Source organism: Borostomias antarcticus (assembly GCF_949987555.1).
Source record: "Borostomias antarcticus genome assembly, chromosome: 18".
Lineage (NCBI taxonomy): Eukaryota > Metazoa > Chordata > Actinopteri > Stomiiformes > Stomiidae > Borostomias > Borostomias antarcticus.
Genome location: NC_140251.1, coordinates 4,278,338 through 4,295,013, shown reverse-complemented (window position 1 = coordinate 4,295,013; position 16,676 = coordinate 4,278,338). Strand labels below are relative to the sequence as shown.

Below are 16,676 nucleotides of genomic sequence, written 5' to 3'. Positions count from 1 at the left end.
CACACACACACACACACACACACACACACACACACACACACACACACACACACACACACACACACACACAAAGCCCGTTAGTCAGTCACAACATTAACATAACCTGGATCAGCATGACTCTCATCCGTTACATAGGCTCTGGACAGAGGACGCCTGTGTGTGCTGTGTGAGTGTGTGTGTGTGTTGTGTGAGTGCACGCCGGTCGTAGACAGACAGAATGATTGTGCGGCTTCCCTCTCTCTCTCCATCCCTTCATCTCTCCATCCCTCCCTCTCTCTCCCTTCCTTCCTATCAGCTCAGTGGGTAGTGTGGAGCGGCTCCGCCCCCCCCAGTGAGATGCCACGGTACGCAGGGTGAAACAGACGCTCTGTCCCCCGTTAACAAACCGTCGCTTGTCCCTCCGCCGCACAAAGCAGGCCTCCGCACCCCCGGAGGGGAGGGATACGGAATCTTAACGCTGGGCTGGACTCCCAGGACGGTGACCACAGAACTCAATACCTCCTACTGCAGACAGCGCCACCGCACACAGTATATCTCCTCTATCTGGTCCGGCCCGGTGACTGCCCATTCTCAAAAGAAATGCAGCCGGCGCTCTCAACAATTGTGATAGCCCCGACACGATTGCTCCGCTGTTCATTCTTTCGAGTCGGCCTCTCACTATATCAATTACCCAGTAAGTGCCCGGTTTGAATTACCACTAAATGTAACCAATCAGGCATATTGTCAGTATGTCTCTCCAGTGACACCTCTCCAGTGATGGTGTGTGTGTGTGTGTGTGTGTGTGTGTGTGTGTGTGTGTGTGTGTGTGTGTGTGTGCGTGTGCGTGTGTGTGGAGGTTAGGGATGTAACGATAGCCGGTATAATGATAAACCGCAATCAAATTCACTGAAATTTATCACGCTAAAATCATCATTAAAACCGTGTTTGATTTCTACGCTTTGAAAAACTCACTGTAAATACTGTCCAGCATCAACCAGTTAGCAACAGTCTCCATGACGCAGTATTTTAGTGTTTATGCAAACAAAAAGTGCATAGTGCTGCTAATTTTATTTGTGGTTTTCACAATAAAACTTGCTGAAATGATTTCCTTGTGTCTATCAGTAGTTTTTTTTTTTAAATGTCACATTTTATAATACCACAATAACACTGACGACCATGATAATTTTGGTCACAATAATCGCGATATGAAATGTTCACACCATTACATCTCTAGTGGAGGTGCGTCGGCCCTTACCGTCCTCCACGTCGAAGGCGTACGAGGACAGCCGCAGAGTGGTTCCACAGTAGTCGCACTTGAAGCAGCTGCGGTGGAAGAACCTCCCCTCGGCGCTCAGGCGCTCCATCACGTACACGCGCTTCCGGCAGAAGAAGCACACGTCGCTGCCCCCGATGTTCACGGGGAACTCCTTCCTCAGGGAGCCCTGGGTAGGGGGGAGAGGGCTGGGTGAGAGGGCTGGGTGAGAGGCTGAGTGGGAGGAGGGGTGGGGGGAGAGAAGGGGACAGGGCACATCCTAAAACCCCCGGCTTCAAACCTAGGTGAAAGCAGACTTTCCACAGCCAGATTACCCCGGAGCATTGAGAGAGTTTGGGAATTTGGTTATTTTTTTCAAAAACAAAGGTGAGATCACACTGAGCACTGGCTTCCCAAAAACAAAACAAAAAAACGCTGATTATTGTGTGTTTTTGATACCACAGAAAAGGTAGAATGTTCCACACACAGGTAACAAGAGTTAGTTGTTGAGGGTACAGCACACACAGTTAGAGATCATTCTCTACAGCTAGAAGTGGACCCTAGTGTATTTACAGGTCAGGGGCTAGCCCGGGTCAGTGCATGGGTCTACTGCATGCCTTCTCAGTGCTACACAGAGCTCCGAGGCTCCATCCACACCACACACTCTTACCAGTTCCCTCTTGCCAAGAAGGGGCTTGGGCTCCTCCTGAGTCTGAAGCTGATTGGCTATCTGCTCAGCCAATGAGCTCACTCCCCCTGTGTATAGCTTTATATATCTCTATCATCGACAGACAGAAGACAGGATGATGGAGAGAATAAAAAGTAAAGGAGATAAAAAGACAGTGAGGACAAGAGTTGAAATTGAGGCATTTAAGGTGAGAGGAGCAGAGGACGAGAGAGCGGGACGATCGTGAGGTAGATCGAGGTTTAGAACGTGACAGGAAATGAGGTTCAGTTGGAGATGAGGTGACAGGAAAGGAGGTAGACATGAAGCAGTGGAGAGTGTGAGTCTCTAAGGGAATGGCAAAGCACTGACATCATGAGAAGATGGATGAGATGCACACTTGGTTGACCAGGTGTATGTAGCATGTAGCATGTTTGCGTCGGCCCACATGGTGAAGTACTGCTGTACTCCCAGATCGATCGGCGTTAACGGCATCACCACTGTTCAGAAACCGCGTGCAGACCAAGTCCACTCAACACTGCATGCAGTGCCTGTTAAAAGCTTGGTAGATTGTGGGATTTGGAACACTACAACCAACACGTCTAACGTTGAACCATTACTATAATGAGGAGTCACAGCTGTTGAATAGCTAAAGCCTCTGACTAAAACAGAACACACAGACACACCCATACTGGACACACACACACACAAACACACACACACACACACACACACACACACACACACAGACACGCACACACAAACACGAACACAAACACACACACACAGAACTGATTTATCGTGTTAATGTTCTATGTACTGCCATGTGGCTAATAAATTAGAAAGATAAGTACTAAAGGTCCCCATGGACACAGTAGCTGACTGTTCTCTCTGGCCAAAACCAATTGAGCACATTGAACCAAATCTGAAGACAGCAGAATCTAACAACGCTTCCTTCTCTGCAGTATAACTATAAAATGGCCTAGATTAGATCTATAAAAGACCCCCAAAATAAGCTACCCTGCCAGGAGGCCCGAATCCAGATCACGGTTATCTGAGCACCAGCCATGAAGACCATGCGTAGTGATTACAGAAGCCTGGCTGGTTTTGTCAACATGGGGACTTTAGACATGGCTGTTATGGTGTTTCGTCTGGTGGAGATTCCCTCGGCGCTGTGACCACAGGGTCACCATGCAGCCAGCCAGGCCGCTCCCAACACAGCGCTGATAAGCGGTGGCGCTAGCTCTGCTGCAACCATAAATCACTCGGACCGATAAGTGATATACCTCGCTCGGTGCTGAGTCAGCGCATCCAGCAGGGTTATGATGACATGTTCAGAATCAGATATATTATTCCTGTAAGTGTTTCTTGCACTGGTTCAGGGAACTGAGGGTTAAGACTTGCACACACCACATGCACCAGTCCGAGATACGCCACCCTCTAACAAAGGGGATAATGTATCTAAATGAGATTATCATTCATAAAGCTGTTCCAGAACACATGCTTGAGGTACAGTAGTGTGTTAATCCCACTGCAGCCCCACTCCTCCCCAGCAGGGGGGGGTGTACCTGTCTGAGGGGCTCTGGGGAGGGGAGGGGGGACTCGGGACTCTGGCTCAGCCCTCTGGACAGCTGCCACTGCTCTACGAAGAAACGCGACGGCTTTTTCTTAGGCTCCAGGGGGGAAGAGAAGAGAGGAGAAAGTTAAGACTGGAAAAAGAAGCTGAAGGAGGGGGAGACAGTTCAGGTAGAGCAACAGACGATAGGAAAATCCCTAGACTGTGGCATGACCGTTATGACGACACAGAGGAAAGGACAGAAGTACTACCACGATCCTCCCTCTTAAGCGCCTATTGTATTTTAGATTGCTATTCTTGCACTTTGCCTTCAGCACTAGATTATGCTCTTAGTCACTTGCTTTAGAAAGGAGAGGCACTTGTGAGTTCTGGCAAGTAGTAGCACGTTGGCTTTTCCTATGTTACATGCAATTATTGTAAGTCGCTTTGGATAAAAGCGCCAGCTAAATGACTGTAATGTAATGTAAAAAATGTAATGTCCCACACAGACTTACTTTTAATAGGGCTCCATTTATTATTTGACTGCTCTGTCAAATGAATCACATCTCATAGAGACAGATGGGTCTGTTCTTTGGAAGGGTAAAACCGTGCACTGGGGGGCCGGGGTGAGGGGGGCACTGAGAGGCCAGGGTGAGGGCGGTGCAGTGTCACCTGTGGTTTGGCCGGCCTGTCGTTAAACTGGGAGGCCAGCATCTCGGCCCTCTCCTGAATACTGGGCACGTGTATGGGCACCTGGTCGTCAGAGCGCAGACGCCCTGGCTCCTGCTAGAGATGGAGAGACTATGAGAAGAGAGGAGGAAGAATGCAGCCATGCAGCCAACGCTTCCATGCGAGGAATTCCACACCAGACACGAGCAGCGGTTTGTGCGAGGGAAAGGGATATGGCAGACTATGGCGTAGCGTGGCGGCCCGCTAGCTCGTGATTGTAGTCCTGCTAGTAACATAAGTGGATCAAACGTCACCGTCTGACTCACATGCTGCAGTAGTAAGACGATGGGCACAGTGACCTCTAACCCCTTGATGATGCTGATCCTCTCTGATCCCATATTAGCAGGGATCGGTACGCTGGCTGTTATTGGAGCCTGGCTCTAGAGTCAGTCTGACTAGCGAAAGAGCACTGTTTTCTACAAGCAATGCAAATAAAAAGAGAGATATCCACAGTCTCTATGGAGAGCAGCAGTCTGTGTGCGTGTGTGTGTATGTGTGTGTGCGTGCACCACTGCAGCCCCACTCCTCCCCAGCAGGGGGGGGTTGTACCTGTCTGAGGGGCTCTGGGGAGGGGAGGGGGGACTCGGGGCTCTGGCTCAGCTCTCTGGACAGCTGCCACTGCTCTACGAAGAAACGCGACGGCTTTTTCTTAGGCTCCAGGGGGGAAGAGAAGAGACAGAGGGAGGAGAAAGGGATGGTTGAGGAAAAATAAGAGAGAATGATGAAATCGTCTAACTTATCGTGGTGACGCACCCCAGGCGTCCAATAAATGTTTGGAAAAAACATTTCCCACATTTTGAGAAAGTACACTCACACACTATTTAAATTGACCCTGCTATTTTTATCATAAAAATGTATCACCCCAGCCAGGTCTGAAATATTCAAAATCCTCCTTGAAATATTCAAAATCCTCCATGCAGACGATTCCAGACTCAACCCCATGCATGGTGTTCACCTTGGGCCCTGGCTTCTCCGGCCTGCCTTTAAACTTAGACAGCAGGCACGCTGCCCTCTCCTGTATGCTAGGGATGTGGATGGGCTCTGGGTCCTCCAGGTATATGGGCGCCCGGTCCTGCACAGAGAACCTCCGTCAGCCTGGACTGTCGACCCAGGCGGTTCTGATACCGTCTAGACTCGGAAAACAAAGCTACGGAACCGGGCAAACGAGACCCCTTTAGTGACAGACACAGACGCCGAGGTCAGTTTCACCACTGATCCCAGCATGTTTCAACAGCCGGTGCTGTAGGGGTGTGATGTACACACACAACTGCGGTGGTAATGTACAGACTAAACACCTGAGACTGGCATGCGGCTGAAAGAGAGCTGGAGTCTCAGTTTGGTTAGTGTCTGAGTTGTTTCACACGCCACTCTCTCCACCACGAGTCCCCGCCGGCTATGACCTGGGCTAGTCCAGTCCTAAACCCTGGGCTAGTCCGATCCTAAACCCTGGGCTAGTCCAGTCCTAAACCTTGGGCTAGTCCAGTCCTAAACCCTGGGCTAGTCCAGTCCTAAACCCTGGGCTAGTCCAGTCCTACACACACACAGACACAGTTAGTCCTGCCGTGAACAGTCGTTAGTCATAACCACCACAAGCCCAGGCAACCATGGTTACCCCGTGTGTCTGAGGCGTCGGGTCCTGGACTGTGTCCTCATCCTCATCCTCCAGCCCTCTATCACTCTGCTGCTGTAGAACACACACACACACAGTATATACCTGTACGCACACACACACAGGCGTTCACATGTGTACTGAACAGGCGGTACAGTAGGTTGTTGATCATCGTTCACTACAGCCTGTCTAGACTTCCTGTCAGAGCGGTTTCGCTAGCGTTCTGTCTGCCCACATCTGCTGGAAACACCGCCCCTGAACCCACATACACACCGCCCCTGAACCTGCATACACACCGCCCCTGAACCTGCATACACACCGCCCCTGAACCCATATACACACCGCCCCTAAACCTGCATACACACCGCCCCTGAACCCATATACACACCGCCCCTGAACCTGCATACACACCGCCCCTGAACCTGCATACACACCGCCCCTGAACCCGCATACACACCGCCCCTGAACCCACATACACACCGCCCCTGAACCTGCATACACACCGCCCCTGAACCTGCATACACACCGCCCCTGAACCTGCATACACACTGCCCCTAAACCTGCATACACACCGCCCCTGAACCTGCATACACACCGCCCCTGAACCCGCATACATTCCGCCCCTGAACCCGCATACATACCGCCCCTGAACCTGCATACACACCGCCCCTGAACCTGCATACACACTGCCCCTAAACCTGCATACACACCGCCCCTGAACCTGCATACACACCGCCCCTGAACCCGCATACATTCCGCCCCTGAACCCGCATACATACCGCCCCTGAACCTGCATACACACCGCCCTGAACCCATATACACACCGCCCCTGAACCCATATACACACCGCCCCTGAACCTGCATACACACCGCCCCTGAACCGATATACACACCGCCCCTGAACCTGCATACACACCGCCCCTAAACCTGCATACACACCGCCCCTGAACCTGCATACACACCGCCCCTGAACCCGCATACACACCGCCCCTGAACCCGCATACATACCGCCCCTGAACCTGCATACACACCCGTCAGCCTGCAGACATGCACATCCTCTCATGATAACAATAGCAAGAAACCCTCTCATTAGAAAAAAACAAAAAACAAAGATTAAACACAGGGGGAAACTAAACAGAGACGAGACACAAAGGTTCTTCTGGGCGGTCTGGTTCTGGTTTGGGGAGAGGAGGAATGACAACATACAGTTGGCCATAGTGGTGTACTCTGGAAGGCACGACAGGGAAGGCATAGCCGAGAGACCAGATTAGAGACAAGATGGAGAGGGGAGAGGACAGGATGGGGGGGGGGGGGTTAGTGTGTATGCGATGGGTAATGGCCACAGAGAGCCGGTCACCTGTGCATGGAGAGAGAGCGAGGAGGTGGAGGAAGAGGAGGAGAGGAGGATGGTTTTCTTAGGGCAGCTCCGAGAGCCCGACATGGAGTCTGTCCCGCTCCGGGCCTTCACAAACAGGAGAGGAGAAGCAGTCACTCACTAGAGGCACTGGATAGGCATGGCTGGTCACGCACACACACACACACACACGCTCACACACACATACACACGCTCACACACACGCTCACACACACATACACACACACACGCTCACAGGCTCACACACACATACACACACGCTCACACACACATACACACACGCTCACACACACGCTCACACACACACTCACACACACGCTCACACACACACGCTCACACACACACGCTCACACACACACGCTCACACACACACGCTCACACACACACGCTCACACACACACTCACACACACACACAAAGACACACACACACAGTTGAGCCCATCACTGGATCTTTACACACACACACACACACACACACACACACACACACACACACGCACACACGCACACAGTACAGAGAGACCACCCACAGGGATAGACACAGGGCCAATAAATAAAAATCCACTTGAGAACCGAGTGAGCCCAATGGCGAAGGTTCTAAACCGGAACAATAATCTGCTGAAGTAATGAGTTACCATACGAGGAACCACACAGCTAAGTAGAGCCAGACGGAGAACTGTTCCCCTGCTACAGCCACAGAGACCTCAGGGAAGCTCATGTGGTTGAGTGAGAGACAGTGGGAAAGTACAGCATAATAAGGAAAGTATGAAATATGTTGGTGAGTGTGTGAAAGCACTTAGGGCCAGGGTCTGAGAAGGTTAAGAGTGAGAGATGGACAAGTGGTATTGGAGAGTTCCCTCTTACCATCTACTGCATCTCGATCGTAATGATTCAAAGACCTGTACTTGAGTATTTCCACTCAACATTTCAAATCTATGGTCACCTACAGTACCTACACCTACTAGATTGAGGATTAGCCTCCAGCGCCACACTGAGTGAAGCCCCTGCAAAGACTCCACTCCACAGCTGTTAACATAAACACCTAGAGGATGAACACACTGCATCCTCTATGAAGGGAACATTGCAGAACACAGCACAGAAGCTCTTGATGTGTGCTGCTGGTTGTCATACAGCCACCTAGCTAAGGCTAGCTACTCTTGAGCTAGAGCTAGGCCGTGGTCTGTGACGGTCATTTCTGCTACAGCCGCTGTGGTTATCTGTGATCTGATGGGGACAGTGGGGCCTTCGCATGAGTTGGGAGCCTGAGACGATAAACCATCATGGAATTTAAGAAAAGCTTCTTTAAGATAAAGCCTATGAAAGCAGGGTAAACTAATCTAGCTAGCGCTGGCGGTGGTTAGCTCTGTACTCTAGCGGTGTCCTGCCGTGGCAGAGGGGGCCTAGGCTGGGGTGAGCCTGTCATACCTGCTGCCCTCCACCGGGCAGCATCTGACCCTTGACCCTCTGCTTATAGCGGACGCTCGGCTTCGGCTGCTCCTGCGTGCGTTTCTGAGGGCGCAGCCAATGGGAGGTCAGCAAAGTGGCGTGGGAGGGAAGGAGGGGCATGCCAGAGAGGACAGAGAGAATGTTTTTCTCATTCTCTCTCTCTCTCTCTCTCTCTCACACACACACATATATCTTAAAACCCACAAACACAAGATCCACACACAGCTAACTGTTCCAGAAGTTTACACACAACTGGGATATTCACACGCAAACTAATGACACAACCACACAAGGATTATGACACTGGGTTATCCACTGATTAGAAACACTCCACAACAGATGTCTATGAGGAACTCATATGTCTTAGACATTAGATAGTCAGCTAGAATTGGGGCACACAAAGCAGCTTTTCCCAATCTACGGTACACTACCACAGAAGAGAGACAGCTGGCTAGGGAAGGGCTAGGTGTTAGTCCAGGGACTGGGGGGGCGTCCACTCTTTACCTTTCTCCATGCTGGGACAGGGGCCAGTCGCACTGGCTCTTTCAGTGAAGCGAGGGGCGGGACAGGGGCCAGCAGGAGGTCCAGATTGGGCAGGGAGTCCCCCTTTGACCCAGGGGAAGATGAGTGACAGCCAGAGAGGCCAATGAGAGGGAACGGTGCAACCCACCATGAGGCGCAGTCATGATAGGGGTGAGAGGAAGGAGAGAAAGAGAGAGAGAGAGAGGGAGAGAGGGAAGGAAGTGATTCACGAGAGGAAAGGGTCATGCTGGTTGGAAATTATGATAGCTGGTGAACAGAGACGGCATAGCGTGTAATACGGAAGGACATCATGCAGAGAACAACATGCCTTCATCATTACCACTACTGTACACCCACTGGGAACAACCATATGATATAAAATACCAAAATATCCATGCAGAAAACAGAGGGGAGTGGGGGAGGGGGGGGTCAGATGTGGCCGATACAATAACTCTTCTGTTTCCACTGTACTAGCGCCAGTCCCAGTGCATGGCCGGCCCATCACACTCAGTCTGCCCACCAGGAACAAGAACTGAGCATAAGCAGGTCTCAGGATACATTCCTCATAACGGGCTGGACACCGTCTTAGCTAGCCGCTTGTTACTCCAGCTACAGCACATTTACCTGTACCATATAAATAGAGCTAGATCATCCTAAACACAAACCTCATGGCTACACCACAGCTTCTAACGCCAAATCCATGTGTACAGACCAATCGCGCTGCAAGGCGATACCCAACTGAGTCCTCTGCGTACAGTATGATCCTATCAGAAGTACCATTTCAAAACACACAGCAGAGTTTTGGAATGACAACATTCACTGCATTCAATGCAGAAGCTATGTCAACGATCACGGCAGCTAGCGTGGCCCTGTGAACTCACCCCCACCCACCCCCCACCCCCGACCGGATCATATCAGCCCCATCAGACCCGGCTACTGTACCACAGAACAATACAGCACCAGCCACAGCTGTATTTGCATTCTGGACGCCCCCACAGAGTCATACAAACCAGCACTTCAACCACGAGACTGGACCTCCTGTGAGGCACCACCACGGAAATCTCCATAGATCTCAATATCTATGCAGGACAACTGGAGCTCTGTGTGATCACAATACATTCGTGCTCTTTGACCTGAATAATGTCAATCCATATGTGGAACACGGTCCTTTTCCCAGCTGAAATCTGACCACCACCCCCCCCCTCGCTGAATTCCACAGCCGCCCCCACATCATATTCTTTGACGCGGATCTCAAGACCAGAACCGCGCTACTCGGTGAATAACACCGTCGTCGAGCTCAGCCCCCTCCAGCCCCGCCCCTGACCATTGACCCCTACCTGTCTCTTGAGGCCGGAGGACTGGGCAGGAGCGTTCTCCTCAAACTTGGCCAGCAGCTGAGTGGCCATGGACTTGACCTTGTTATGGTTGCCCGTGGCAGCCGACTCTCCTCGGCGGTCGGTCAGGGCGTTGGAGACGGACGGCCTCTCGTCGCGGCCGGTCGTCGACATCTCGTCCTGACAGAAACACACCGGTTAATCTTTCCTCCTTTCAAAAGTCGTCGTAGAACATCAGAGAAATCAGACAACTACTTATCTACACTACGGGCCAACAGTGTCTACATACTGAACAACCCTTAACCGTTAACCTAAGAGTGCTGTTTCTGCTCACGTCTTCAGGGTGTCCAGACTGGCTGGTCTTCCTCCTTTTGCCCAGACCGTCCACTTCCTTCTCCTTCTTGTCCTGTTGATGACACGTCATGGGTCATGGATCATGCGTGAGGTTATTCTGGGCAGACAGATCTCGATTCATACAGCAACGTGATCATGATTTGTCTCAGTGATGACGAGTCAGGAAAGTTCAAGTTCAAATGTACAAGTTCAAGTCGACTTTATTGTCATTGCACGCGAGGCCACTGGGGGGAAAAGGGGAGAGACCCTTATCTGACTTGTTTCTGCCCAGTAACAGTTCTGTACTGTGTCATCGTGGATAGAGCGTTTTCCATGGGAGAATACAGCTGCTGTACGGTACAGTATAAGCAATCGCTGACGGTGACCCGCATATACATGCAGATGAATATCTCAGGCTGACCTTGGGGTTGCGTTTGCGCGAGATGGCGATACTCTGGCCCAGCTTGCTGAAGAAGGAGATGGGAGACTTGGTGCTGGAGATCAGAGCTGCCTTCTCCTCTGGACTCAGGTTCTGGTTCTCTGCAAGCACACCACACAAACCACCACCCGTTACAGTCAATCAAACTTGAATCTAACTTTATTTATACAGCACATCTTATACACAGATGCAACACAATGCACACCACAGAAGAAGAAAAAAAGGGGGGGCTTACATATACAGTATTTATACTGATCCTGACACTTATTTTCCAGAGGGAAGCAAAAACCAGTTCACCCATTTGAGCAAATATGCTGTAGGAGAATTGAAGCCTCGCGTAATTTCATACAGGACACGGGTCAGATGCCTCAACTGTAATCAGCTGACAGCCGGCTGAGCAATCAGCGTTTCAATCATTCAATCATCTACAGTATTTTCCAACCACAGCCCTCAGTCACAGCTAGGCGGTCTATTTAAACAACTTCCTGGTAGCCTACACTGCTCTCTGATGATACGTCTTACCTGCTGGCAAGCTTGCCTCCGCCTCCCCGTCCTCCTCCCTCCTGGTGATTGGACGGTTCTGTCTCCGGGTGCGCCCGGGGGCGGGTGTTCCCTGTTGCCTGTACTAGTATTTGTGCATGTTCCTTGCTCTGTTTGCTATGTATCGTTTGCCCTCCCTAGGTACGTGCGTGTACCAGGTTGTACTGTAAGCTCCAGCTTGATTTATTCATTTTTTTGTTCGGCCCACTCTGTGTCCCCGTGGGGGGTTCGTAGCTTACCCCCTGTTTTAGCTTGGCTAATCCAGGGAAGCATTTAGAGCGGAGCCATCAGCGCCAAACTTAACTGTATTCCATTTGTGGCAATAAATGGTTAATCTAACTCTGACGTGAGTGTTCCTGAATGAACTGTACTACATTCTACTAATTGGCTACTCATTAAGACCTTGTTAAGCAGATCAACTACCAGTCGGCGCTCGTCATAAACAGCCCAAAATGTAAATAAAAAAACTCTAGGTTATAACACCAGCTGTAGCCGGCCCTCACCTCCGGGGGGCACTGTGTCCTTGAACATCTCGTAGAACTGGCTGAGGTACATGACCATGGAGAGCTTGTCTGGCTCCACCACCAAGGACATCTCCTTCCCCGTCATGCAGGGCGAGATGCCTAACTCCCGCTCGGCCACGTCGAAGCCCAGCTGGTTGTTCCTCTCCTGGTCGCGCTCCACCAGGGCGTCAAAGTCACTGAGCGGAAGACAAAGAGCCAGAGAGCCAAGCGGTCAACCAAACCTGCGTGAACGTCGAGCGGTCAGCCGAGTGGGAGACAGAGGGAGCTGAAGAACTGCACGGACCATGTATGCAATTATTCTAAGTCTTTTGGATGAGAGCGTCTGCTAAATGACTGTAATATCATTGAATGTAATGTCCAGTACATGGATGAATGAATATGTTCGGAACCAAAATGAACAGTGAACATTCTCTTGCTACAGTAATAGTGAGTGGAGTACGGCAGAAGCTGCAGAAGTAGCACCCTCTTCACCCTGGTGCTATGGACGTCTGTGTCGCCAGGCAAACTGTGACTGTCAATGCTGAATATACCCCTACTACTGCTCAACATGGCTACCATCCACTCATGTAGCTGTGCTCTCTGTGTGCTCAACCTTCAAGTAAGTGTCTTTGCATTAGCAACGGGAGATCGTTTCCGTTTGTCCGAGACTCTGTGACTGTGGTGGCAGATCTCCCATGGCGCTGCTACTTATCAGCCCCTCCTCCACGCACAACTCCCAGCAGCCCTTGGTAAAGGTCAGCCAGGACACGGACGAGTGTAATGGCTCTTAATGCTGACCACTATGCAGGGTTATCCTCCAGAGATCAACAACCCCATCTTTCCCCCATTAGGGGCGTTGTTTGTAGAAGGGTGTGTGAGTATGTGTGTGCGCGTGCGCGTGCGTGAGTGTGTGTGTGTGACATATCTTGAGAAGCAGTCGTGGCTAAAGGATGTCACCTCGTTAACAGTGATATACGGGAGCCGGATCAAGGCGTCAGCTGGACAATAAATAACGCCGGGCACAAACAAACAAAGCATTGTTAACACATTAGTCAGACCATTCCACACTCCACGGGAGGTTAAAACCCCCTCCCACACCCACTCAGAGGCAGAACTCCTTTTAAGGAAAGTGTAAAAACTATGTGCTACAATGATTTGTATGAATGGTGCTATATAAATAAAATCAGACTGACATTAACTCTTAGAGCATAGTTATGCTGGTGGTTACACTGCCAGTGGAGACACTGCTATTCCAAACGGAGTAGGGGGAGAAACCAAAAAGAACACTTGATCTACCCATCCCTATTCACACCGCCGTATGCGTCTCCTAGCCGAGTGCCTCGTACAGTGCGACAGGGTGTAGCCTGCGCGGTGTCCACACTCACATGAGGTCCGGTCTGTACCGGTGGATGAGAGCGCACAGAGCCAGACCGCTCTTCCAGGACATAGTCAGGTCCGTGACGTTGACGTTCCTGTAGCCGTCCGTCTGCCTCTGGCACCAGCCGAGCAGCTTGCTGGAGCGAGCGATGGATTCTGGGAGAGAGGGAGGAGCACACGTCAGGGACTGGGGGGGGAGCAGGAGGGGGAGGAACAAGCAGGCAGGCACATGATATAAACAAACAAACAAACAAACTAATAAACGGGTCATTCCATTCATGGCCTCATCCATGTTAGTCTGACCATCGCACCAGTCTTCCACAGCCAGGGGAACTGCAGTGTGTTTTACTGGAGTGTGGGAGTCATGTCATGACGCAGAGTTAAGACATATCACATTTGAAACCCTCCAAACTGTTAGAAATGAGCGTTTAAGTGTTTCAATGCCGGCGAGATTTCCTCAGATGAACAAGTGACCACGTTAGTACAAAGAGAGATAGGCTCGTTAAAGAGGTTGAGGTCAGTCCATCCATCCACAAAAACACTAGCGCCATTCCCCCTAAGGATGTATAGGGCACACACAGAAAAGGCTTGTCCAACTGGTTAAAGACCATTAGGAACCCATAAAACAACACCATGCATGTTGGCTTCGGCCACTCATAATGTTACCTTGCAACTGCTTGTCAAGCAGGCAAATGTCTGGGGTGGAAATAATCCATTATTACAATTCAGAAAAATGTGATTATAACAAAACACGATCCACAAATATAAGAACTTGATAACACCAATAGGCTGGAATATACAGTAGACATGGTCTACACTATCCGGCTAGCAACCACTAACCAGGTCACTAAATCATCTAATTCTTCCATGACATTCAGGTGCATGGTGTTATCAGTTCCGTACTGACCATTCCGCGCCAGTTTGGGCGTGGATGCATTGACCACGTTCTCCATCTCGATACGCATGTCTCTCTTTTCCCCCGTATCAACCAGGTGTCGTACCTACAACAGAAACCACGCAGAGACAGAGGGACATTTCAGGGTTATATAGGGTTATGCGTCTGGGTCTGAGTCGGGTACTGGTTCTGGGTCTGGTTCTGGGTCTGGTTTTGGATCAGGTTCTGGTTTCTGGGCTGGGTACTGGTTGTTGGGTCTAGTTCTAGGTCTGGGCCTGGTTCTGGGTCTGGTTCTGGTTCTGGTTTTGGATCAGGTTCTGGGTCTGTGCCGGGTACTGGTTGTTGGGTCTAGTTCTAGGTCTGGTTCTGGGCCTGGTTCTAGGTCTGTTCCGGGTACTGGTTGTTGGGTCTAGTTCTAGGTCTGGTTCTGGGCCTGGTTCTGGGTCTGGGCCTGGTTCTGGGTCTGGTTCTGGGCCTGGTTCTGGGTCTTGGCCGGGTACTGGTTGTTGGGTCTAGTTCTAGTTCTAAGTCTGGTTCTGGGTCTGGCCACAAACCTGGTTGGGCCTGAGGAAGTGGAGGCAGATGTTGGGGTAGCGCGTTGCTGGGTCCAAGCTGTAGTGACTGAAGTTCTTACTGACGTTCTCTGGCGTGGTCTGAGGCAGCAGTCGATAGATACTCTCCCTGAGGGGGAGGGAGGGAGAGGGAGAGGGAGAGGGAGAGGGAGAGGGAGAGGGAGAGGGAGAGAGCGCGAGAGAGAGCGCGAGAGAGAGAGAGAGAGCGAGAGCGAGAGCGAGAGCGAGAGAGCGAGAGAGAGAGAGAGAGAGAGAAAGAACCACGGTAACAGGGTTATAGAAGGCACATGAGAGGAGAGCAGGAGGTTCACATTCCAGTAACAGCTGCAGAGGCTCTTATCAACTAGAACACCCAGAGCTGGGGTCCACACTGGCCACTCTGCTGGTCCAGCACTCAGAGATAACTGAGTGAGTATGCATGGTGAGGATGGGGTGTAAGTGTGTGTGTGTGTGTGTGTCTCCGTTCCCTCACCTCTCAGCCAGCACCTCCAGAGGGGTGTTTCCCAGTGCCCAGCTCCGCACCATCCAGGCGGAGTCCATGGCTGCCAGGAACCCACGGGCGATGCCAGTGCCCATGGGCCAGAAAGGCTGAAGGGACCAACAACCCACACTCAGCTCTACACGGGGGAACAGATAGCCAGTAGATCCCTGACAGTAGATCTCTCCAGTCTAACCAGTAGATCCCTGACAGTAGATCCCTCCGTTCTAACCAGTAGATCCCTGGAAGTAGATCCCTCCAGTCTAACCAGTAGATCCCTGACAGTAGATCCCTTCATTCTAACCAGTAGATCCCTGACAGTAGATCCCTCCATTCTAATGGCGCGTTCCAGGCAACCCGTAACTCGTGTTTTTCCGACCTCCTACACGTGAAAATGCTCTGGAATGGCAGTCAAACCCGTAACTTCCCACCCGGCAACTGGGAGTACATCGATCTGTACGAGTTCACGGGTGGGAAGTTACGGGTTTGACTGCCATTCCAGAGCATTTTCACGTGTAGGAGGTCGGAAAAATACGAGTTACGGGTTGCCTGGAACGCGCCATAAGCCAATAGATCCCTGACAGTAGATCCCTCCAGTAGATCCCTGGCAGAAGATCCCTCCAGTCTAACCAGTAGATCCCTGACAGTAGATCCCTCCAGTCTAAGCCAATAGATCCCTGACAGTAGATCCCTGACAGTAGATCCATCATACCCAGCGCGCCGCTCACCTCCAGCAGGCTGTCTCCCACCAGGGCGACCAGCAGCTTGTGCCCGTGGCGTTGGCGCACCAGCGCGGCATTCTCCGAGGCGTACATGCAGGTGAAGTCGAACATGGCCACGTCGGGCTGGCCGTAGTGGTTGATGGCGAAGTCCAGCGCGGGCAGCTGCCGGTTGGTGGAGAAGTCGGCGGCCTGGCAGGCGTAGGAGAGCAGGGCGACTTGGTCCACGTTGGCCCGGGAGAGCAGCAGCTCCGTGTCAGCGTAGTCCTGAGGGGGGTGGAGACGCAGGGGGGGAGGAGGTGAGGACGGAGGAGGCGGAGGACAGGGGAGACAGAGGATTAGCAGGTCACACAC

The 16,676-nt window shown here is 51.4% G+C and overlaps 1 protein-coding gene across 1 annotated transcript in view; it reads right to left on the bottom strand.

Moving 5' to 3' along the window:
- Nucleotides 1–16,676, bottom strand: part of mical3a (microtubule associated monooxygenase, calponin and LIM domain containing 3a) — a gene marked incomplete at its 5' end in the record, with an annotated part of 50,239 nt that overhangs the window by 29,383 nt on the left and 4,180 nt on the right. The window contains 19 exons of the mRNA XM_084452381.1: nucleotides 1,235–1,421; nucleotides 1,902–2,009; nucleotides 3,464–3,568; nucleotides 4,123–4,233; nucleotides 4,729–4,833; nucleotides 5,135–5,251; nucleotides 7,146–7,250; nucleotides 8,590–8,673; nucleotides 9,115–9,216; nucleotides 10,470–10,646; nucleotides 10,801–10,872; nucleotides 11,221–11,339; nucleotides 12,282–12,478; nucleotides 13,667–13,814; nucleotides 14,325–14,354; nucleotides 14,566–14,659; nucleotides 15,108–15,234; nucleotides 15,598–15,713; nucleotides 16,332–16,589. Coding sequence (XP_084308507.1) covers nucleotides 1,235–1,421; nucleotides 1,902–2,009; nucleotides 3,464–3,568; nucleotides 4,123–4,233; nucleotides 4,729–4,833; nucleotides 5,135–5,251; nucleotides 7,146–7,250; nucleotides 8,590–8,673; nucleotides 9,115–9,216; nucleotides 10,470–10,646; nucleotides 10,801–10,872; nucleotides 11,221–11,339; nucleotides 12,282–12,478; nucleotides 13,667–13,814; nucleotides 14,325–14,354; nucleotides 14,566–14,659; nucleotides 15,108–15,234; nucleotides 15,598–15,713; nucleotides 16,332–16,589 — 2,362 coding nt within the window. The remainder of the gene's footprint in view (nucleotides 1–1,234; nucleotides 1,422–1,901; nucleotides 2,010–3,463; nucleotides 3,569–4,122; nucleotides 4,234–4,728; nucleotides 4,834–5,134; nucleotides 5,252–7,145; nucleotides 7,251–8,589; nucleotides 8,674–9,114; nucleotides 9,217–10,469; nucleotides 10,647–10,800; nucleotides 10,873–11,220; nucleotides 11,340–12,281; nucleotides 12,479–13,666; nucleotides 13,815–14,324; nucleotides 14,355–14,565; nucleotides 14,660–15,107; nucleotides 15,235–15,597; nucleotides 15,714–16,331; nucleotides 16,590–16,676) is intronic.